This window comes from Cebidichthys violaceus, unplaced genomic scaffold (genome assembly GCF_023349555.1).
Source record: "Cebidichthys violaceus isolate CVI_PGR_0920_01 unplaced genomic scaffold, fCebVio1.0.p SCAF_1, whole genome shotgun sequence".
Classification (NCBI taxonomy): domain Eukaryota; kingdom Metazoa; phylum Chordata; class Actinopteri; order Perciformes; family Stichaeidae; genus Cebidichthys; species Cebidichthys violaceus.
Genome location: NW_027176262.1, coordinates 4042838 through 4064524, shown reverse-complemented (window position 1 = coordinate 4064524; position 21687 = coordinate 4042838). Strand labels below are relative to the sequence as shown.

Below are 21687 nucleotides of genomic sequence, written 5' to 3'. Positions count from 1 at the left end.
TTCGCCTCTCTCTCTGCGGGAACAACAAGCAGAAGCTTGCGCAGCGCGCAGCGCGCATCTACGGGCACGCCCCCGCCCCCTTTGCGTCATTTTACGTGTGGAACGCTTCCTCCGCAGCGCCCTCTCTAGGTTGTAACCATGGTAACGATCGGCGTAACAAATGACTTCATCCGCCAGAACACGTACTGGGGTTGCCGTGGCAACGAAGACGTGCGCAATATCGAGCCCTGGTTCCCATGATTCAGTGATTCTAAAATCACACTTTAGAGGTATAAATAATTATAATATAATACATATATATATATACATCAATTATAATAAATAATGTATATAATATATTGTATTATATTATAAAATATAATAATACATAATATATATATATATATATATAAATAATGATAAATAATGTATATAAAATATAATATTATATATGATAGTATATTATATGATATAATTATAAATAATATATACAAAATAATAAATAATATGTATAATAATAAATAATATATGTAAATAATAATAAATAATGTATATCAAATATAATATTATATATAATATTATATTCTAAAATATAATAATACATAATATATTTAAATAATATAATGAATAATGTATATAAAAGGTTTAAATCATTGAGTCAAAGGAAAACAAACAATATGAATATTTATTCCAACAATAAAAAAATCCACAATAACTAAAATAGTATATATACAGACATTAATTGTTGTGTTGCAATATTTTATATACAGACAGAATAATTTCCAATGCCTTGAGGCTGATATGCCCACATTAGTGTAAATTATGATAAAAAATATATGCTAAAGTTGTCTCACTTATTTTTGATTGAGTGTAATTTCTATTCAATTCAATTGTATTGTATTGTATTGTATTCTATTCTATTCTATTCCATTCTATTCTATTCCATTCTATTCTATAGGCAGCTCACCAGGTTGTAGACAGCACCACTCCGTGGTAGAAAGGAGTTACTGCGACCTGTTACCAAAATTTGGATTACCGACTGAGCAAAGCAGACAGCTGAACCTCAGAAAATAAATAAACCACAAGGTACGACTTATAAAACAATACATGAACTGATCGCAACTTTATTCATGATAGTCAAAATCAAACAACAAAAATCCCGTAATATATAAACAAGTTCAACGAGTAGGTGGGGGAAAACAAAGTGCCAGGGAGTTCAGTAAATATGACATTCAAAAAAATCATTGTTAAAGGGATTGTACAAGAAGGACATTCAAAATAAATAAATACAACGTTTTGCATATTAATCCAAAATATTTTGGAATACATACAACGGAAAAGTAAGAGAAAAGTTGTCTCTTTCTTTGGAACACAGCGATCCCAAGAATAAGTAATATTCTATTTAAAACTTTCCAGAACATGCTTTAAATTACATATTATGTAATAAATGAAACCTCTTTCATTGTATTGTTAATACATTGCATTGGGGGAACTTTACTCTCTACAATGGTATTCTGATTTGGGGTAAAACTAAAATAAATATATTTAGAACATCTAGATCATCAATATCAGAATCAGAAACGGTGACTGGTGCAAGACAATAAACATAGTCCAATAGTAAAAGATATAATTTAAAAATATCAAACAAATATTATATCCTTTCTCCTATCTAATTACTGAGTTGTATCATCGGGATCGCTTTTCAGAACCTGTACCCTTGCACTTATCTTAGCTTTTTTATTGACAAAATGTAAGAAACAAAGAATTCAGGTGAACATTAGAAGCACATACATAAAGAAGCTAGGTAGAATAATAGACCGACACATACACAAAGAAATAAGATAAAAAGACAGTAATGTTACAATAAAAAAACAGGAGTATAAATATATATACACATATATATTTATACTCCTGTTTTTTTCTTTTGTGTGTGTATATATGCACACAAAAAATATATGTATATATACAGTATATATATTTATATATATATATATATATACAAATAAATATACAATATATAATATAAAAAGACAGTTACAGTAAAAAGAAAAAAACAGGAGTATAAATATATATACATATATACTACTGTTTTTTTTCTTTTGTGTCTTGTATATTATTATTATTATTATATATATAATATAAAAAGACAGAAACATATAAACATATATTTAAAATATAAATATATATATTTATACTCCTGGTTTTTTCTATATATACATATATATATATATGTATATATGTATAGACACATATATATATATATATATATATATATATATATACATATGTATGTATGTATGTATATACAGTATATATATATATATATATATATATATATATATATATACATATGTATGTATGTATGTATGTATATACAGTATATATATATATATATAGGTATATATCTGTAACACACAGCTATATTTACAGCTATAATCAAAGTAAATCATATCATAACTTTTTAACCCTGTTCTGATCTCGAGTCGTAGAAGGCATAGACATGACGTCATGACGTCGCGCGCAGTTTGTTTACTGTCTGAGCGTGGAGGGGGGGGGGGGGCGCTAATGTCACTGATTTTTTTTTTTTTCCTTTCCACACTGTAAACACGCTGAATCTCATAACCATCCGCACGAGAAATACTTTGCACAACAACGCCGCGGCGGCGCCACCGCAAAAATAAAGGCCGCGACAACCTCTCACGCTGGACTAGACTTCTGAAAACAAAAACAAAAAAACACTTCGTGATGTTTTATTTTTAACACGGAAGCCGAACTCCCGATAATCAAAACACGGAGCTGCCTCAGCAGCGTCCTGACCAACGATGCTAACGCTAGTACGGCTAGCTAACTGCTCGGCTCAGTCTTTCAGCTGAAGAGGGATTGACGACCGTTGTCAACTTGTTGGGACGTGTGCTATTGATTTTATAGCGGGGGGGGTTTGTTACGGACCTGCATCAATACGAGGAGCTCATTTCTTAGCTAATGTGAACACCCAGCTGGTGTCCTTAGCTCGTCAGTTAGCAGCTGCTACTGTTATTGTTGGTTAAGCTAGCTTAATAACCGGGTAATAGTTGTTGAATGGGGTGGAGTTGTCATTAGTGTTGCCGCAGGGTGGGGGTTAGATATCAGTTCCTCTTTAGGAAGACGGTGTCAGACAAAATGGTGTTACGGAGCTGCTGGAAGTCTCGACATAAAGAAAGCTGCTGTGGACCAGCTCCATGTTGGGTCCTGCTCTGGTTCTGTGTGACCCAGTTTGTTTTTGGTGGTGGGGCGCTGGGGGAGTCCAAGAACGTGGTTCAGAAAGATGCCGAATTCGACATCATCTACAACGACACCGTCACGAGTGAAAACCAGACCATCTATGCGTTCAACCACACGGTCTCCAGGAATAAGGTGAGTTTTATACGAACACTGGTGTTTATTTGTCTCATTAACTGACATTAAGTGTGGTGAGAGATTTTCTTTTTTTTCTTTTTTTTTCTTTCTTTTTTTGGGGGTGCCAGTCGGAGGGAGTACGCGTGACCGTGGATGTGTCACAGGGCTTCGAGAGTCCCATCCTGTTCGTGGTGCGGCAGAAGCAAGCTGTGCTGTCCTTTCAGATCCCTCTCATTCTAAGAGGCCTGTGAGTACACACACACACACACACACACACTTTATGTGCACTACACACACACACACTGCGCCCACCTGCAAGCATGCTCTTTAAAGAAAAAGAACACAAGTGTAGTGTCCTCTGTTGCCTATTATTAGTATTATTATTAATATAGTTTAATTAGAATGTGGGCTTAGCAGTTTGTCACATGTTTTGTGTAATTGAGAATCTTGCCTTTCTCGTCCACAGTATATTTGTCCACTGTGTGGTTCATATTTGTTCAGTAAATATAATACAAAGTATTAATCCAAGGATCCTCCTAAGGGAGTGTCTGATAGTAAACAGTGATGACTTCAGCTCACGCCATGAAGCTAATGTTCTTGTTTTGGCGTCGGCCTCTTATTTGGAGATGTGATAGTTGTGTGTGTGTGTGTGTGTGTGTGTGTGTGTGTGTGTGTGTGTGTGTGTGTGTGTGTGTGTGTGTGTGTGTGTGTGTGTGTGTGTGTGTGGACATGTTCTAGAACCGCAGATGTTCATTCTTTCTTTGGAGGCTAGCTGTTTATTAGCCATTGGCTAACAGCCCACCTGTGATGTGATCCGTGGCTCACACGCTCCAAGGTCCCCTCTGTTGTTGCGCAACACCAGAATTACCTCGGCACACTCTTGCACATGTGGTTTTTCCCGGAACGCCGTGTTTCAGCAGATCTCTTAAGACACTTTGGACTTTCACTTCCTCGATGAGCGTCGTCAGAGTCATCAGAGCGGAGTCCCTTCTGTTTCACGTGGCGTCTGTCGCACGCGCTCTTTAAAAGACAAATGTTCTGTGTGAACTGAGCTGAGCTTTGTATTTGCTGATTTTGCTCAGAGATTATTGAAGATGCATTATGTAGTTGGGTCGTCTGATTCTGAAGCAGAAGGAAGTGAACTCCCATTAAATTCAATTATCTGATAGAATGATTTCATAACAAGTCCGTCTTTGTGCTTTGATTTTATTTCTTCATTAAATAATCTGTCATGTCTAGGACTACAAAGGCAAAGACCTTGGAATAAATAAATACAAATGACATAAAATACATTATAAAAAAAGTTAACATTAAAAAACACTCACATAAAAGAGATTCAAACTCAAGACTCAAACTCGACCTTTTTGAATGTGAACATGAGCTCGCCTGTTCTCTCCCCTCAAGCTACCAGAGGAAGTACCCGTACAATCATGTGGGCCGGACGTTGTGCCAGCCTCCGACCCGGGTCGCCTCGGAGACCCAGTACTTCTTTGTGGACGTCTCCACCCTCTCCACCCAGGGTACAAACTACCAGCTCAGGGTCAGCCGCGTCGAGAGCTTCACCCTGCAGTGAGTGACGTCCGTTTAGAAAAGCCTAATTTTTGTTTTGACCGACAGCTGATGTCTGACGTGTTCTTCTTCACCTTTTTTTGATTACAGTACGGACAAGAAGTTCAGCTTCACCGCGTCGCCGTCACAACCTCAGGTATGGCCGCGCGATGCTGAAGCTCTGTGTGTTTACAAGCGCTGGTTTCACAGAGTGTGTTGGTAGCAGACAGGAAGTGAGAGGGGGTGACGAGAAACATGAGAGAAGCTGAGGCAGTAAGAACAAAGGGAAATTCACCTTTTACTCAATTATTCAGTGACATTTCTTTGAAAAAAAACGGGAACAAAGTAGTGTTTCCTTTTTGGCCTTTTGTAGCCCCTCACAGATAATAAACCTCTTAGTAATAATAATCAGATCAGTCAGTGTTGTCGCCGGCTACTTCATCTTGTTGTTGTTGTTATTCGTCACTAGAGAGTGAAGAAAAGACCGAAAAACATGATTTTTTTCTTTTACCTCATTTGACTCTGTGTTTTCGTCTCTCGTCTCCTCTAATCATTCCCTTTCCTGAACCCTTTGTCTTCTTCTTCCTCCCAGTACTTCAAGTATGTCTTCCCGGACGGGGTGGACACTGTGATCGTAAAAGTCAACTCGGACTCGGCCTTTCCCTGCTCCGTCATGTCCATCCAGGACATCCAGGTACACCTCCTCCCTCCTCCCTCCTCCTCCCCCCATCCCTCCTCCCCCGTCCCTCCTCCCCCGTCACCTCAAACCAGACAGCTGCTGTCCTCAAGTGGCCCCTGGCATTGTTGTCAGCATGCAGTAACACCACTGAGCCACGAGAGGCCATAACTGATCTCATTGCAACAGAGTCGGTGCAAACGATTGTATAATGTTCTTAATGTTCCTTTTTTTTATTCATTATTATTTCATGCCTAAGAGTCACTGTGTTCTGTTTCTGTAGCCTGTTGTTCCCTCTTGTGATTAATATTTAAATGCTTCTCTCTCTCTCTCTCTCTCTCTCTCTCTCTCTCTCTCTCTCTCTCTCTCTCTCTCCCTCCCTCCCTCCCTCCCTCCCTCCCTCCCTCCCTCCAGTGTCCCGTCTACGACCTCGACAACAACGTGGCCTTCATCGGGATGTACCAGACGATGACCAAAAAAGGCGCGATCACTGTGCAGGTGAGATGCCAGACACAAAGGCCCCGCAGTAATAAAAACACCGCTCGTCTTTCTGACGTCCCCTCCCCCCCCCCATTGTCTTCTTAGAGAAAAGACTTTCCCAGCAACAGCTTCTACGTGGTGGTGGTGGTGAAGACGGAGGACGAGGCGTGCGGCGGTCCGCTGCGCTTCTACCCCCTCCGTCCCGATGAGCTCATCGACGCCGGCAACCGCAGCAAGGTCATCGACGTGGTCGTCACGCCTGCCATCAAATGTGAGCCGCGTGGATTAGTTGTACGCCATCGAGCGGGTTTTTAAAACGGCCACCGGTTAAAAAGCGAACATACCTATTGAGGTGTTGTCCGGTTCATGGTGTTTCTTTGGGGTAAAATATACCGTGCAACTGTGGGAAATCGATTTTGATGAAACCCAGGGCTCCCAAAAGTAGAAGAAGAAGAGAAAGAAACAATGCATAACTAAAGGTTTTGATATTTTTTTTAAAGTCGTGTGAACGCTCTGTCTTCGCTCTCCACAGCCGAGGTGTATGTGATGGGCATGCTGTTCTGTCTGGGGATCTTCCTCTCCTTCTATCTGCTCACCTTGCTCATGGCCTGTGTGGAGAACAAGCGGTAAGTCAACAGTCAGTGACGTCATCATCCGGGAGTTGAGCGCACGGATGTCTGCGCTCACTCCAGGTCACAGAGACGGTTTTATTAGCCTCAATCGGGATTTAGTTTGGTTATTAAACGTGATTAAAGACATGAGAGATCATCTAAAAACACATCGCATTACAAGTTGACGATCTTTATTTGGTCCCCGGGTTTCCGACCCCCGGGGTGCTTATGTCTAATGAAAGGATGTAGATTTATACAGCTGCACTGCAGGAGGAACGCCACGCTGAATACAGATGACTTTGAATTTGCATGTGTCTGCAGGATGAAGAAGAGAGAGGTGTTCCAGATTCCCGCTGACATGTCGCCTGCCGAGACAGGTAACCCAGCAACTGGCCGCGATGGACCGGCCCGTTAAAGGGGCTCGTTAGATTGCGTTGCGGAGCGTACCATTTTCATTCAAAGTCCTGAACCTGTACCGTAGAGTAGACCATGTTTACCTACGCTTAACAATGCGGTATGATGATGATAATAATAATAACTCTCAAGCTTTTCTTTATGTACTGAATGTGTGTCTTTCACTCTCTCTCCCTCGCCCTAACGCCTGCTTCAGCCTCTCTGCTCGGGAAGAACGGAGACGGTATAACGACGCTGTTCTTACCGCCCGGCTCTCTCTCACTGTGTTTGTCGTCTGTGCTGTGATCTGCATGCACTCGCTCACCGACTAGAACTCCTGTGTTTTGCCACAGTAATCCTTGATGTCTGAGTTTATTACAGCGTATAGTCCACAATGCTAACGACACACTTTGACAAACAAAAGAATACGGTAGAATACTGGAGATAACCGCACGTGTTCACGCACTAACTATGCATTAGCGCTTCAGTGTGCAGGGTTACGACACTAAGTGTTGGTTGTAGTGGTGCTCGTCTCTGTGTGTGTGCATCTATTTTTACTTGTTAGTTTTAAATGTGTGTGTGTGTGTGTGTGTGTTTCAGCAGGCAAAGCTCCAGCCTCCCCATATGAATACGGCTCCTTTGGTGAGTTTTGGGACAGTTCTACTGTTGATGACGTCTTTGTTTGTTTGTGCGGACGTCGAATTCAAACCTTTTTTTTTTCTTTTTTTTTGTTTGTTTGTTTCCTCCAGCCGACAACGGCAGCACACTGAGTTCAGAGGCCATCACGGACAGCGCCACGTCCACCGACAACAACTACGGATACATCGGTACGGACTCTTCTTCCGTCCCGCCGCTCGTCACTTCGCAGTATATGCCTCCACAGTCGGGCTCGCGGACGGCTTCCTGCCAGCCTTGCTCTAGTTCCTCACCGGTTTCTTGTCTCTTTTTTTTTTTTTTTTTTCTTCTGTTCATCAGGACAGGAGCCTTTCAAACGTCGGCCAATCCTCAATCACCTTCATCACTTAGCCATCCGTATCGGTGACACACACACTGCCGCTTAATCGGTTTAATCAGCGTTTAAATCAAGAGTTAAAAAAAACAAAAAACCAATCAGCACGTTTGTGAATCAAACATCGATGAGACTTACGTAGACGTCGATGCCAGGAAGTGGCCTGATTCCTAATCTGATTCAATTGAAATGAACAGCAAGACAACACAGATCCAAGTGCCAACAATCACTCTGATAGTTCTGTTTAATTTGGAAATTGCAAACTCATTTCAAAAGGTGTGATGTGTTTGAACACCTTCGCACCATTGAGAGAAAAAAAAAAAAAAAGAAGCCTTTTTTCCTTATCTTGCCTTGACCTCTCCTCTCCTCCCTCCTCCCTCCTCCATCAGAGCGATCGTTGGACAGTGTTGGACGGAGCCGGCATGAGTCTCTGAGCTCTGTGGAGGAGGACGACTATGACACGCTGGATGACATCAACTCGGACAAAAACATCGTCCGCACCAAGGTACGCCCCGCCTCCCCGTCTTTGGGTCACGCTGTTTTAAATGAACGCCACTCCTCGGAGACGAGTAACGATGTCCTCACCTCGTTGCAGAAATTCCTATATGTGGCTGACCTGTCCCGCAAAGACAAGAGGATCCTCAGCAAGAAATACCAAATCTACTTCTGGTGAGGACGTTGGGTTTGACAGAGACAAAAAACACAAAAGTACCATTAAGAGTGGATTCAACTACGATACAATAACAAAGGTTCCTTTTATCGTCATAATTATGAAGTCTCATGATTGTCTTCTCTGCAGGAACATCGCTACCATCGCCGTGTTCTACGCGCTTCCGGTTGTCCAGCTGGTCATCACCTATCAGACGGTACGCGAGACACCAAACTGTGATTATACGAGCTGTGATTTAAACTAAAGATGTTAAACCGGCCCTCTGTTCTTCAGGTGGTCAACGTCACAGGAAACCAGGACATCTGCTTCTACAACTTCCTGTGTGCCCACCCTCTGGGGGCTCTAAGGTGCGTGGTTATCTCCCGATGCGAATGTGTCGTTACAACCCCGCAGCAGATCACACACACACACACACACACACACACACACACACACACACACACACACACACACACACACACACACACCTGTCTTTTTAAAAGCGCTGACGTTAAAAGTGCCTTTGTTTTCGCACGCAGCGCGTTCAACAACATCCTCAGTAACCTCGGCTACGTGCTGCTGGGACTCCTCTTCCTCCTCATCATCCTCAAAAGAGATATCGTCCACCAGAGAGCTCTGGTCCGCAACGACCTCAACGCGCTGGTAAAGACACACACACACACACACACACACACACACACACACACACACATACACACACACGGCTAAAGACGGCGCTCAGCTCTTATTACTGGGTAATAAAGTCAGAGATGGGAGGGATTAAAGGGAAGATGGAGGCGCATCCAGAGACATGCAGCACATGTGGAAGTCAAGGAGTTGTGTTTATGAAATGTTCCTCTCTCCCACCTCACAGGAATGTGGCATCCCAAAGCACTTCGGTCTGTATTACGCCATGGGGACGGCTCTGATGATGGAGGGCTTGCTGAGCGCCTGCTACCACGTCTGTCCCAACTACACCAACTTCCAGTTCGGTAAGACTCGCTGCTCGTGCGTGTCCTCCCACCCAGGACTGCATGTTTCTTGTAGCAGAATCACTTTTTTTTCCCCAGCCCGTCCTCCCAGTCCTCCATTCTGATTGTGTGTTCCTCCCCAGACACCTCCTTCATGTACATGATCGCTGGACTGTGTATGTTGAAGCTGTACCAGAAGAGACACCCAGACATCAACGCCAGCGCTTACACTGCATACGCCTGCCTGGCCGGGGTCATCTTCTTCTCTGTGCTGGGAGTGGTACGTGCACACACACACACACACACACACACACACACACACAGACACACACACACACACACACACACACACACACACACAGGTATATACACACACACACACACACACACAGGTACACCACAAGGTCTTAGGGATGTTTAAAGTAGCAGTTTGTAGGATTTAGGGAGATTTATCGGCAGAGATGGAATATAATATTCATAAATGTGTTTTCGTCGGTGTATAATCACCTGAAGCTCAAAGTGATTGTGTTTTCTACAGTAGCCTGGAATGGACAAACCAAACACCGGCTCTAAAGAGAGCCTTGTTCAGTTAGTTGCAATCTACATCTTCACCGCCGTGCTGCCACTAAATCCTACACACTGTCCCTTTAACACACACACACACACACACACACACACACACACACACACACACACACACACACACACACACACACACACACACACACACGCGATACTCATGTCTGTGACGATCCGTTCGCAGGTGTTTGGGAAAGGAAACACGGTCTTCTGGATCATTTTCTCGGTGATCCACATTCTGGCCACCATGCTCCTCAGCACACAGCTGTACTACATGGGCCGATGGCGGCTGGGTAAGATCACCCTCTTGTGTTTGAACCTCACCCTCTGGAGCAGTGCTTTGGTCTGCAGCTAACATCTGTCCGCACGCGTTTGCTTCAGACTCCGGGATCCTGCGCAGGATGGTGTACGTCATCTACACAGACTGCATCCGGCAGTGCAGCGGACCTATGTACATCGTGAGTAACGACCCGGAGACGGCTGCTTCAACACCAGTTTACAAAGAACCTCATAAGAACCACCGTGTGTCCTGTATTGAGTCCAAATCACCCGTAACTTGTCTCCCTCCCTCTGTCTCACAGGACCGGATGGTTCTGCTCGTTATGGGGAACATAGTCAACTGGTCTCTGTAAGTAAGCGCGGTGTGTTTGTGGAATGAGCAGACGGTGCAGAACAACAGGCTGACTTCATCTGTGTGTCTCCTTCCTCCTCTCTGTAGAGCTGCCTATGGCCTCATAGAGAGACCCAACGACTTCGCCTCCTACCTGTTGGCCATCGCCATCTGCAACCTGCTGCTCTACTTTGCCTTTTACATCATTATGAAGGTGTGTGTGTGTGTGTGTGTGTGTGTGTGTGTGTGTGTGTGTGTGTGTGTGTGTGTGTGTGTGTGTTTGCGGGGGTTTTTTAAGCAGCGTTTAGATTTATTAAAAAAGCAGAAAATGGTTCAAACATTTTTTTCTGTGTCTCTCTGTGTGTGTGTTTGTCTCTGTCTGTCTGTCTGTCTGTCTGTCTGTCTGTCTGTCTGTCTGTCTGTCTGTCTGTCTGTCTGTCTGTCTGTCTGTGTGTTTTAGCTGCGGAGCGGTGAGAGGATCCAGTGTCTGGCGTTGGTGTGTATTCTGTTCACAGCCGTGGTCTGGGGCCTTGCACTGTATTTCTTCTTCCAGGGTCTCAGCACCTGGCAGGTCAGACACACACACACACACACACACACACACACACACACACACAGGATTATCTTATCTCGTTACGTATTAGTGTGGATGTAGACTTAGAGTTACACAGATGGAGCGTTAGTTTTACACTGAACCTTTAGCCTGTCAGAGCACACGTTGTCTCTGTGTATTTATAGTTTACCGTGTGTGTGTGTGTGTGTGTGTGTGCGTTTCTCTCTCTCCTGATGCAGAAAACTCCCGCGGAGTCTCGTGAGCACAACAGGGACTGTATCCTGCTTTCGTTCTTTGACGACCACGACATTTGGCACTTCCTCTCCTCCATCGCCATGTTCGGCTCCTTCCTGGTACGATCACATGGCGTGCACACCAAAAGAAATAAAAGCATAAATGTGAACAATTAATGGCAATACAGTAAATACTTGACGGGGCTAGCTGATGGTGATATTTTAAGTATAAAACTTGAAACCAGTGAACTCTAACTAGCCTCCCGGGTTCCCCTCCCAGGTCCTCCTGACCATGGACGACGACCTGGACACCGTCCAGAGAGACAAGATCTTCGCCTTCTAGATATGCAAGATCTCCTGCGATGAGCTCGGCTCCTCCTCTCTGCCTTATCGACCCCTCGTCTCTCTCTCTCTCTCTCGCTCCGTTTGCATCTCCTTTTTGTGTTTTTTGAACGAGCACAGCCAGTAGCCTGTTTCCCTCCGTCCCCCCCCACGGGCTGTACAGCTAATCAGCCAATCGAGGGAGGAGCGGTAGCCCCTCCCCCTCACCTGTATGGACACACACACGTGCCAATGAAGAGCCCGGGTGGACGCTGAGCGACGCCGACGTGTGTTTTTGTCCTCTCGCTGCCATCGTCGATGTAACCGTTGTAATGGATCTTAACCTCGTGCTGGAGATGACGACGTAAACTCGCTAAAACAACAACTATACGATTAACTTATTTTATACTGTCAGCATTACATTTGACCTGCAAGTCAGCGATGCATTTTGAAATGTTTTTATGCTGTTTATATGCTGTGTGTGTTTACAAACATAAATGTGAGAACATGAACTTTGTCCAGTCTGTCAGTGGCCTTTTAATGTTCTAATCATTTCACATACCGTGCTCTGATTGGTCAGATCCTCCAGCTAAGCCGTCCTTCTCATTGGAGAATATTAATGATGATGATGATGGTGATGATTGTATTGACTTTTCGACTGCCCTAGACTGAATGCGAAGGTATTTTCTGCACTGTACTGTATGGGGGGGGGAATAATGTGATATTAATGTCAAACATTGCAATGAGCGGTTACTGAATAAAGTCTCATTTTCAGATTCTGAATGTGACCTCTGCCTTTGACCTTCAGCGTGAACTCAAACACACGTTCTCTGTGAACATATAATACAGTACCACAACCAGGTACTAGCCTTTACTAGGACACAATACATTAGTATGTCAAATGATATTTATTAAAATATTCCATAGAAAAATACAGCATTTATTTACACACACACAAACGCACGGAATACGTGTTTTCTCTACCCGCACAACAAAGTGTACACTAATCACTGGCTCGCTGCTAATGACGCGTCAACATCTGTGGAATATGGAGAAGTAATTCATGTCAAATAAAAGTCCATTTTTGTACAAACAGGGATTCTAATGTCTATTCCACAAAAACGTCTCTGTGATTGTCGTCACTTTCCCATTCGACATCAACGTAAACAAGCATTTAAACACACAGTCTGGCGTGGAGCTGTAAACATTGTGCCTCAACTGTTGCTCACAGCCATGTCTAATGCTGGAGGGTAAACATCTAAATCCTCATACAGGTGCATACATGAAATGTGAGCGTGTTTAGGAGCAGTGGGCTGCTGTAAGGACTCAGGGTTCTCGCTCCGACATGCGGACAGTAGGAGCCGGGGAATCGAACCGACGACATCGGGGTTGCTAAAGGACGAACCGCCACTGAGCTACAGAGTCCCTGAATTGCCAAGTCCTCTGCAGTCATCTCTTCCTCCAATTACAGGCAGAGGAGGTCGGACTTTTCCCTATAAACCTTTGCACTGCCAAGCGTCACAAACGCTGACATCGCCTTCCACGGCCGCCAAACGCTCCAAAGTCCTTCACCGCCGGTCGCACAGCGCGACGGGACTCGTCCTCAGTAGTGATAGACTCTGATCTGGTTGTTGTCGTCCAGGCCCAGCTGGACCAGGCTGCTCTTGGTCGGAGGAGCGCGATAGCGAGTGAACAGAGGTCTGGAAGGCAGAGTTAAAGACCGTGACGGCACCAAAACTGACGATTAACGCTGTGCATACAGCATGTCAGTGTAGAACAGGTACAATGAGAAGGGGTTGGAATCCAGACACTGGATTGTGAGCTCCTTTTGGAGATTAAACACAATACTTTCATTAGTGTGTGTGTGTGTGTGTGTGTGTGTGTGTGTGTGTGTGTGTGTGTGTGTGTGTGTGTGTGTGTGTGTGTGTGATAGAAGGATACATGCTGGTGTCCTTCTTGCGCATCTCCAGCCACCTCTTGTTGCCGTCGATCAGCCCCTGCAGCCTCTGGCCGTCCACCTCCGCTGACTTCCGCAGGCTGCGACCGTGTTCACTTTAACACACAAAGACACACACACACACACACACACACACACACACACACACACATTCAAGACGGCGTTGATATGTGTGTGATCTATGATAGTAGTAGAGGTGTATTGCAGGATACCTAGCAGGAGTGTATGATGAGTAAGCAGAGGTAGACCCCATGGTGCTGGAGGCGATGGGGTCCATGGCTGCTCCTGGAGAACACAACAAACTGATTAAAAAAAACATTTTTATACCAAATGAATGGTGCTTCACTAAGTCTAAAGCTACACGAGGCGTCTGTCGGCGTACTGGGGAATATCTGGCTCCAGCGGCTGTTGAAGAGGTCCTCGGAGGCCCTCGGCCCACTGCTGATGGGGGTGCTGAAGAACGGGGTGGCTGGGGAGCCGCCCTGGGGCGCCCAGGTCCAGGACGGCTCCGGGAGCCTCGCAGGGGGAGGCGGAGCCGAGGAGCCGGAGCTCAGGGTGTGCATCTGGTGCATGAGCGAGGCAGCTGGGGAGGAGTGATGCTGAGGCGGAGGAAAGGCGGCGTAAGGTGTGGCGCTCTGCCTCGGCGCCAGTGAGCCCAACGCACTCAGGACGGTGTGGAGCTGGCGTGAGATCTGCTGCAGGGACTCCGCTAACTCCTGGACTTTGTCCGGGACGGTGGGGTGACCTGATGACGAGAGAGAGAGAGAGAGAGAGAGAGAGGGAGAGAGACAGAGAGAGAGACAGAGAGAGACAGAGAGAGAGACAGAGAGAGAGACAGAGACAGAGAGAGACAGAGAGAGAGAGAGAGACAGACAGAGACAGAGACAGAGAGAGAGACAGAGACAGAGAGAGAGACAGAGAGAGACAGACAGAGACAGAGAGACAGAGAGACAGAGAGAGAGAGAGACAGAGAGAGAGAGAGAGACAGAGACAGAGAGAGAGACAGAGAGAGACAGAGAGAGACAGACAGAGACAGACAGAGACAGACAGAGACAGAGAGACAGAGAGAGACAGACAGAGACATACAGAGAGAGAGAGAGAGAGATATCTAAGTGTAGCTGAAATGATAACCTGATAAGAGCAGATGAATATCAGCACTATGGCAATAAAAACATTGAATATCTCCGTTTCTTTGGTAATTAAACCTTAATTATGTGCTACCTGTCCTATCTGGTGGGTCCAGAGTGCTGCTGAGGTCAGATTCAGTCACATCAAAAGTCACCTTCCTCTCTCCTGCCAGCCGAGACAGATCCTCAATGAACGGCTGCACAGACAGAACAAAGTCCAAAGAACTTTAAAGTCCTTTTCACAGAAAGTACAACAGGTCCTCAGAGAAGTACTACAGTCAGAGGTCAGACACAGGCGGGCGCTTTCTCTCCTGACCTCTTCTGCCATCGAGCTCTCGAGCTGCTGCAGCTGCTCCTCTTTCCTCCGCAGGAGAGCGTTTCCTCTCTGAACCGTCCGCTGCAGCTCCACCACGTTTCTGGCCTCCTGACGGAGCGACAGGAAAGGAAGCAGCGCTCATCAACCTATTTCAGAATCACAACCCCCGTCACCTTACCTCCTCGTCACGCCACACTGTTATTTTCCTGCCTACCTGCTGGAGGGTTCTTATCACCTCCTCGGTCACCCCTCCATCCTGGTCGGGGTCCTGGGAGGAGCTGGTCTGGGCCGCCCGCAGGGCTGCCTGTCTCTCCATCAGCCGGCTGCTCTCCCTCTCCAGGAAGAGTTTGGTTTTTTGGATGGATGCTCCATGAGAGGAGATGTAGCGTCTGAACCTGGACAACAGAGAGGTGTGGGGATGAGGGACGAGGTCAAACGCACGAATGTTCTGATCAACAGTGAACCAAATTATGACCACAGTCCCCACCTGGTCCCAACATCCAGGACCTGGAGTAAGGGGGTCCTTACTCCAGGTCCTTTAGGAACTTATAAGTTTTAGTTCTCTAGATTCTTTAATATAACTTTTTGTGTAAAGTGTCTTTAAGTATCCTGAAAAGCCCTCTATAAATAAAATGTATTTATTATAAATAAAATGTATTTATAATAAATAAAATGCATTTATTATAAATACAATTTATTTATTATAAATAAAATGCATTTATTATAAATAAAATTATTTATTATAAATAAAATGCATTTATTATAAATAAAATGTATTTATTATAAATAAAATGCATTTATTAGTAGTTGTAGCATCATTCAGTGGCAATTTCGCTCTGAATAGAATTTCAGGGGGAACACTACTTTACACTATTTTACTAAATTATTTATTTAATAAATTATTTTATTGTATTTGATTTATTTCTCAGTGTATTTTCTTTTATTGCCTTTGCTTTTGCTGCTTTGTCTGTCAAAGCACTTTGTAAACTGTTTAAAGGTGCTATAAATAAAAGTTATTATTATCATCGTGGCATTAAAATCACATATATGTGAAAATATTAGATATCTGAACCCTGTAAATACCAAAAATTATGCTTTAACACAAATGTGTTCTCAGTTTTCCATCTCTCTCTCTCTCTCTCTCTCTCTCTCTCTCCCTCCCTCCCTCCCTCCCTCCCTCCCTCCTTACTCGTCCATGCTGCTGTGGCTGTCAGGTACAGGGGAGAGCGGCGGGTCGTCCAGGTCTTCCACATGCAGCGATGAGTCTCTCCTGTCACCGGAGGGCGCCGTCGCCTCGGCTTTCTCTGCCTTCTTCTTGTCCTGTTTAGGTTCTGGTCTGGGGGAGGCGCTCACTCCGTCGCTTTGTTCCAGCTCACTGATCGCACAAAATAAAAATAAATAAAAAGTCTTGTGCATTCTCCTCAGTTAAGTCATTCGATTGGCTGAAACTGAATAGCATGCGTGAAACTGTACCCGACTCTGTGACTGAGGCGGTCGCATCTCTCCTGCAGCAGCGCCACCTTGCTCTCCAGCCGCGCCTTGTCCTCCTTTGCCCGCCGGCTCTCCTCCCTGGCTTTGTCCCTCTCCTCCCTCAGCCTCTCCTCCTCCTCCTTGGCCTCGCTCCTCTCCTGCCTCGCTCGCTGGAGGAGTTCTCTGGCTTGATGTTTCTCCTCTCTCATCCTCTCCAGCTCCTCCGTCAGCTGCTCCCTCTGCTGGATCAGCCGGGGTAAGGCCTGGACACACACACACACACACACACACACACACACACACACACACACACACACACACACACACACACACACACACACACACACACACACACACACACACACACACACGGGTGGGGAAATAGTGGGTTGAGAGATGGATGCGGTTGGTGAATGTAATCTCTCTTTTCATGAAGAGAAAGTGGGATGTCCCACCTCTATCTGTCTGTCCACTTCCTCCTCTTCCTCCCCAAGCTTCCTCCTCCTCCTCTTCAGATCTGCCGCCTGATAAGAGACAGAAACCGTCAGTCCCTGTGGTTCAGGTTGGTGTTTCTGTGATTAACAGTACACACAGTGTGGGATAGCAGACCTTGGTCTGCAGCATGGCCTCCTGGCTCTTCAGCTCTTTGGCTCTCAGCTCCATCTGACCGGCCAGATCCTCCAGTTCTGACTCCTAACAGAAGAAATGAGACTTATTCACTGGAATAAAGTGTTCATTATCTTAGATCGTGGTGGCTATGGAGGACCCCACCAGGTGGACCTTTTAGACCTTAAAAGGCGGAGTCAAGTTCGGCCCTGCATCGTCAGCAAACGTCTGGCCTCACCTTGCGCGTGTGCGTCAGCTGTGTCTTTTGTATCTGTGCGTTGAGCTGCATGCGGAGTTTCTCCAGCTGGACGGCGTGCGAGGCCTGGAGATGCTCTCGTTCCTCCTGCAGAGTAGAAAGCAAGCGCGCCCTCTGAGCAGTCTCCTGGAACACACACACACACACACACACACACACACACACACATTGAATACAATAAGGCACACTATAGAGAGCATGTGATTGTGAAAGGTAACCACCATCCGACCTCGTCGAGGTATTTCTCTCTGATGCCGTTCATCTCTCTCCTGTGGTCCTCTCTCAGCTGCTCCAGCTTCCTCTCGTGATCTCGCTGCACTTCCTCCCGCACTTCCTGAAGAACATCGGCCAGCTAGACGGCCGACGGCGAAGGTCAGTTTACAGGTAACAACAAGTTATATTAGAGTGAAATTAAATTAAGAGAAAAGAAATCCACATGATGATGCAATTCTGTGCAGAATCTGCGTGTGTGTGTGTGTGTGTGTGTGTGTGTGTGTGTGTGTGTGCGTCCTCCGACCTCTCGCTGGTACCCTGCCAGTTGCTGTTCAGGTCGTGGACTCATGGGTTCCCTCCTCCTCTCTGTCATTTTCACCTTTATACAGACAAAGTAGAGCAAACACAGACACCGAACATTTGGACAGATCATTAATCCGAGTCCCTCAAGTCCAATGCCACCGAGTAGCCCCAAACCAGAACAAACACAGAGGTCTGGTTCTTGTGGTGTTTCCAGGTATGTCTGATGTTGACATAAACCCAACACATTAACAGTGTTTAGAGAATGTTGAGTCGTATCCTGTTAATGCATTTCTTAAAACCAAACAGGAACAGTAGCGCTGCCCAGACACAAAGAACTACACAGTAGCACCAACATTTTACTTCCAAAAGGGGATTTTAAAGGCGTATTTTCTGTGGATTTGTAATAATATGTCGGTAAAACAGTTGATGGCACCATCATAACCGAAATAAACTAAAAGTGAAGTGCTTCAGGTTACGTTTTCACACATTAACCTGGACTAAATGATATTGAACTCGTAAAGCGAGCGGGCCGGAATCGCCCTCAGTCACCTCGTGTTTCAGGGAGTTCAGTTTCTCCTCCCTCTCTCCCCGGAGTCTCCTCTTCTCCGCCTGAAGCTCCTCCTCTGACTCCGCCTTCAGGCGCTCGGAGTCCTGCCTCTTCTGGGCCTCCAGTCGGCCGCGCTCCGCCGCTCGCTCCTCCTCTAGAGCGACGCGCAGCTCCTTCAGCAGGACCTCGCTCTCCTCCCTGAGCACACCACGACACAGCTGATTTGCGAGAGTCGTATTCTATAAAGCAGGAGTTCTCAAAGTGTTGCCATTGATATGGAAAGTCTGCATTGCAGCCTCAAGTGTTTCTGTGTTTCTGACCTGAGTTGGAGTTGCTGCCTCTTCCTCTCTTGCTGAGCGGACTCTCTGAGCTCCTCCAGCGTCCTCTCTGACTCCTCATTCAGCTTGGCCTCCTCCTCTCTCCTCTTAGACAGGAGACGCTGCCGCAGAGCCCTGGGGATTCATGGTTTCAGACATTGTTTATGTTTTAGCAGGAAATGTAAATGCATGTTTCACTTTCCATGCCCACCTCAGTCTCTCCTCGCTCTCCTCCTTCAGCCTCCTCTCCTCGTCCTCCTCTTCTCTCCTCAGGTCCTCTTGGAGGAGAAGCATTCTACTCGTCTTCTCCTTCGTCACGTGCTCCCTCTCCTCCACATCTCGATCTGCCTTCCTCCTCTCCCTCAGACTCCTCTCCTCTCTCTCTACCTTCTCCCTCTCCTCCTTCCTCTCCCTCAGACTCCTCTCCTCTCTCTCTACCTTCTCCCTCTCCTCCTTCCTCTCCCTCAGATTCCTCTCCTCTCTCTCTACCTTCTCCCTCTCCTCCTTCCTCTCTCTCAGACTCCTCTCCTCTCTCTCTGCCCTCTCCCTCTCCTCCTTCCTCTCTCTCAGACTCCTCTCCTCTCTCTCTGCCCTCTCCCTCTCCTCCTTCCTCTCTCTCAGACTCCTCTCCTCTCTCTCTGCCCTCTCCCTCTCCTCCTTCCTCTCCCTCAGACTCCTCTCCTCTCTCTCTGCCCTCCTCCTCTCCCCTTCCTCTTCCTCCCTCTCTATCTTCTCTCTGTCTCTCCGGATTCTCCAGCTTGGCTCTTCTCCCGGTGAGTCCTCTTGGTGTTGCAAGAGGAGTTCAGCGTCTTCGAGTCGGGTTCTGGAGGTGCGGACCAGCCGGCCCCTGGAGGTCTCGGGCCTTTGCAGACCCGGAGTCGTGCCGAGGCTTTCGGTTTTCGGACGGAGCCCGACGTCTTGCTCTGAAGGGGACGGGCTTGAGAGGGACGCCGAAGGGCTGGACTGGTGGAGGACGAGTCGGTCAACTTTCAGAGCCGGAGCGGCGTCTTTGCCAGCGGCCTGCGAATGTCTGAAGAGGGAGAAAGGTGTCATACGAACACTACGGCTGAATAAAGGTAGACAATAACAAATACAGGAAACACTTCAACAGATGGTGCAACTTATTCTGAGCACAGCAGTGGTTTTCCAGGAACAATATCGAAACGACAACAGACCTCTTGGCAGCCTCCGTCTTCTTCGTCTCTGCCCCTCCTCCACCCTCCTCTTCCTCTTTGTCATCTCCCTCCAGTGGACTCACGGTGCCGGACAGGTCGTTGATGTCTCGCACCTTCTCCGACAGCTTCGGGGGACACAAACCACAGGTTGACGGTGAAAGAGTTTTGAAAGGAATGAATGGACGGTGAATAAGTGTCGCAAACCGCGCGATCGGAGCACCTTGATGTCTACGGAGGACGACGCCTCCTCCATGTTCTCGCTGGCCTCGGACTCCTGCAACGACACACACACACACACACACACACACACACACACACACACACACACACACACACACGGACACGCTCAACGACGAGGCAGCGGCTTCTGAATGAACAAACAGATATCGCACCGGCAAACGCTGAAACATCGATGCATGCTGTGTTTTCCAAAGAGGCTAAGAAACACACACACACACACACACACACACACACACACACACACGCACACACGTCAAAAGCAGCGCGCACATGCAAGACACAAACGAGTAAAAATCAGACGATCTGTGATCGAAAGCAAGCAGACTCTGAAAAAAGGTGTGGGGGGGGGGGGACATGGTGGGAGATGAGAGTCCTGTGTCGGGTCAAATAGCAAAAAAAAAAAAAAATCAAAGCGCACAATCTAAAAGACACTACTATGCATGTGCCCAAAGAACTGCACTGTGGACGGGAAAAGAAGGGGGATCAGAAGGTTCCAATCCAGTCCTCAGGGGCTCAGGTGATACTCCAGCGTGCGAGTGAGGACGTTCAGCCCCTAAGGCAGTGGAGTTGGCATTCTGGAGCTACATGCACCCCGCTTGCAGAGGGTCGGGTAGTCAATGTGTGGGGGAGGAGTGGGGGGTGGTGGGGTGGGGTGTATGCACACACAGAGAGGCAACACCGAAACCCCTACCTCGGGTGGAAGGGGGCATTTTTTAGTCTCATTCTCCGTCTTGCCAGCGAGAGTTTTCCTCTTCAGGTCGAGCGTTTTAAGGTCACTCGGCTTCGTCTTCCCGCTCAGCTCGTCTGGTCGGACCCGAGTCCCCGAAACCTCCGCGGCCCTCCCGCTCGCTCTCCGATGCATTCTGGGGCTTTCGGGCATCCGATTGGTCGTCTCCCTCGGTTTCTCCTCCTTCGCTCTGTACGCGGTCTCTCTAAACGCCTCCTCGTCGCTCTCCGTGTGTCTCCTCTGGCTCAGGGAGCATCTCTCCAAAGCCTCGTCGATCTCGCCCTCCCTCTTCCTCCTTTTCCTCCTCTTTCTCTCTTTTCGGTATTTATCTCCACCTCCTCTTCCTCGCTCTCATTCGGCCCTTCTTCTTCTTCTTCATCTACGCCTCCTTCTAGCTCACCCTTCTCTTCGTCAGTTTTGTCCTCCTCCTCACTGCCTCCACCTTC

The 21687-nt window shown here is 46.5% G+C and overlaps 2 protein-coding genes across 7 annotated transcripts in view; one reads left to right on the top strand and one right to left on the bottom strand.

Annotated features, from left to right (window-relative positions):
• The first annotated feature begins 2565 nt into the window (after positions 1 to 2565).
• On the top strand, positions 2566 to 12770 carry sidt2 (SID1 transmembrane family, member 2). 6 transcript variants are annotated; one of them, XM_068707005.1, is made up of 27 exons: positions 2566 to 3372; positions 3483 to 3601; positions 4759 to 4923; positions 5014 to 5059; positions 5495 to 5596; positions 5993 to 6076; positions 6164 to 6329; positions 6591 to 6684; positions 6991 to 7046; positions 7280 to 7306; positions 7663 to 7704; positions 7812 to 7889; positions 8038 to 8100; positions 8461 to 8576; positions 8667 to 8740; positions 8871 to 8937; positions 9015 to 9088; positions 9260 to 9383; positions 9595 to 9712; positions 9835 to 9971; positions 10455 to 10563; positions 10652 to 10728; positions 10852 to 10898; positions 10989 to 11094; positions 11341 to 11451; positions 11673 to 11786; positions 11947 to 12770. In XM_068707005.1, the coding sequence occupies exons 1-27, from the start codon at positions 3139 to 3141 to the stop codon at positions 12007 to 12009; spliced, it is 2613 nt and encodes an 870-aa protein (XP_068563106.1). In that variant the 5' UTR covers positions 2566 to 3138; the 3' UTR covers positions 12010 to 12770. The 6 variants fall into 6 exon arrangements, with proteins under 6 accessions (XP_068563106.1, XP_068563108.1, XP_068563107.1 ...); XM_068707007.1 differs by lacking the exon at positions 7280 to 7306 and having other exon boundaries at positions 7666 to 7704; XM_068707006.1 differs by lacking the exon at positions 7280 to 7306.
• A 106-nt stretch (positions 12771 to 12876) lies between these two features.
• The window catches only part of LOC137869567 (centrosomal protein of 164 kDa-like), a 13219-nt gene continuing 4408 nt past the window's right edge, over positions 12877 to 21687 (bottom strand). The window contains 23 exon segments of the mRNA XM_068707004.1: positions 12877 to 13687; positions 13929 to 14039; positions 14157 to 14229; positions 14327 to 14689; positions 15166 to 15268; positions 15388 to 15495; positions 15602 to 15782; positions 16577 to 16762; positions 16861 to 17120; positions 17313 to 17381; positions 17467 to 17550; positions 17702 to 17845; positions 17949 to 18071; positions 18237 to 18311; positions 18785 to 18980; positions 19103 to 19234; positions 19311 to 20129; positions 20275 to 20399; positions 20495 to 20548; positions 21206 to 21353; positions 21355 to 21437; positions 21440 to 21556; positions 21559 to 21687. The exon segment at positions 21559 to 21687 is cut by the window's right edge and continues 98 nt beyond it. Of these exon segments, the coding sequence (XP_068563105.1) occupies positions 13591 to 13687; positions 13929 to 14039; positions 14157 to 14229; positions 14327 to 14689; positions 15166 to 15268; positions 15388 to 15495; positions 15602 to 15782; positions 16577 to 16762; positions 16861 to 17120; positions 17313 to 17381; positions 17467 to 17550; positions 17702 to 17845; positions 17949 to 18071; positions 18237 to 18311; positions 18785 to 18980; positions 19103 to 19234; positions 19311 to 20129; positions 20275 to 20399; positions 20495 to 20548; positions 21206 to 21353; positions 21355 to 21437; positions 21440 to 21556; positions 21559 to 21687 (3780 nt within the window). The 3' untranslated portion in view covers positions 12877 to 13590.

Coding starts and splice junctions, on each gene's coding strand:
- sidt2 (XM_068707005.1), top strand. CDS start 3,139: ATGGTGTTACGGAGCTGCTGGAAGTCTCGACATAAAGAAAGCTGCTGT. Junction 6,330..6,590: donor CGTCACGCCTGCCATCAAAT/GTGAGCCGCGTG, acceptor CGCTCTCCACAG/CCGAGGTGTATGTGATGGGC. Junction 7,890..8,037: donor CAACAACTACGGATACATCG/GTACGGACTCTT, acceptor TCTGTTCATCAG/GACAGGAGCCTTTCAAACGT.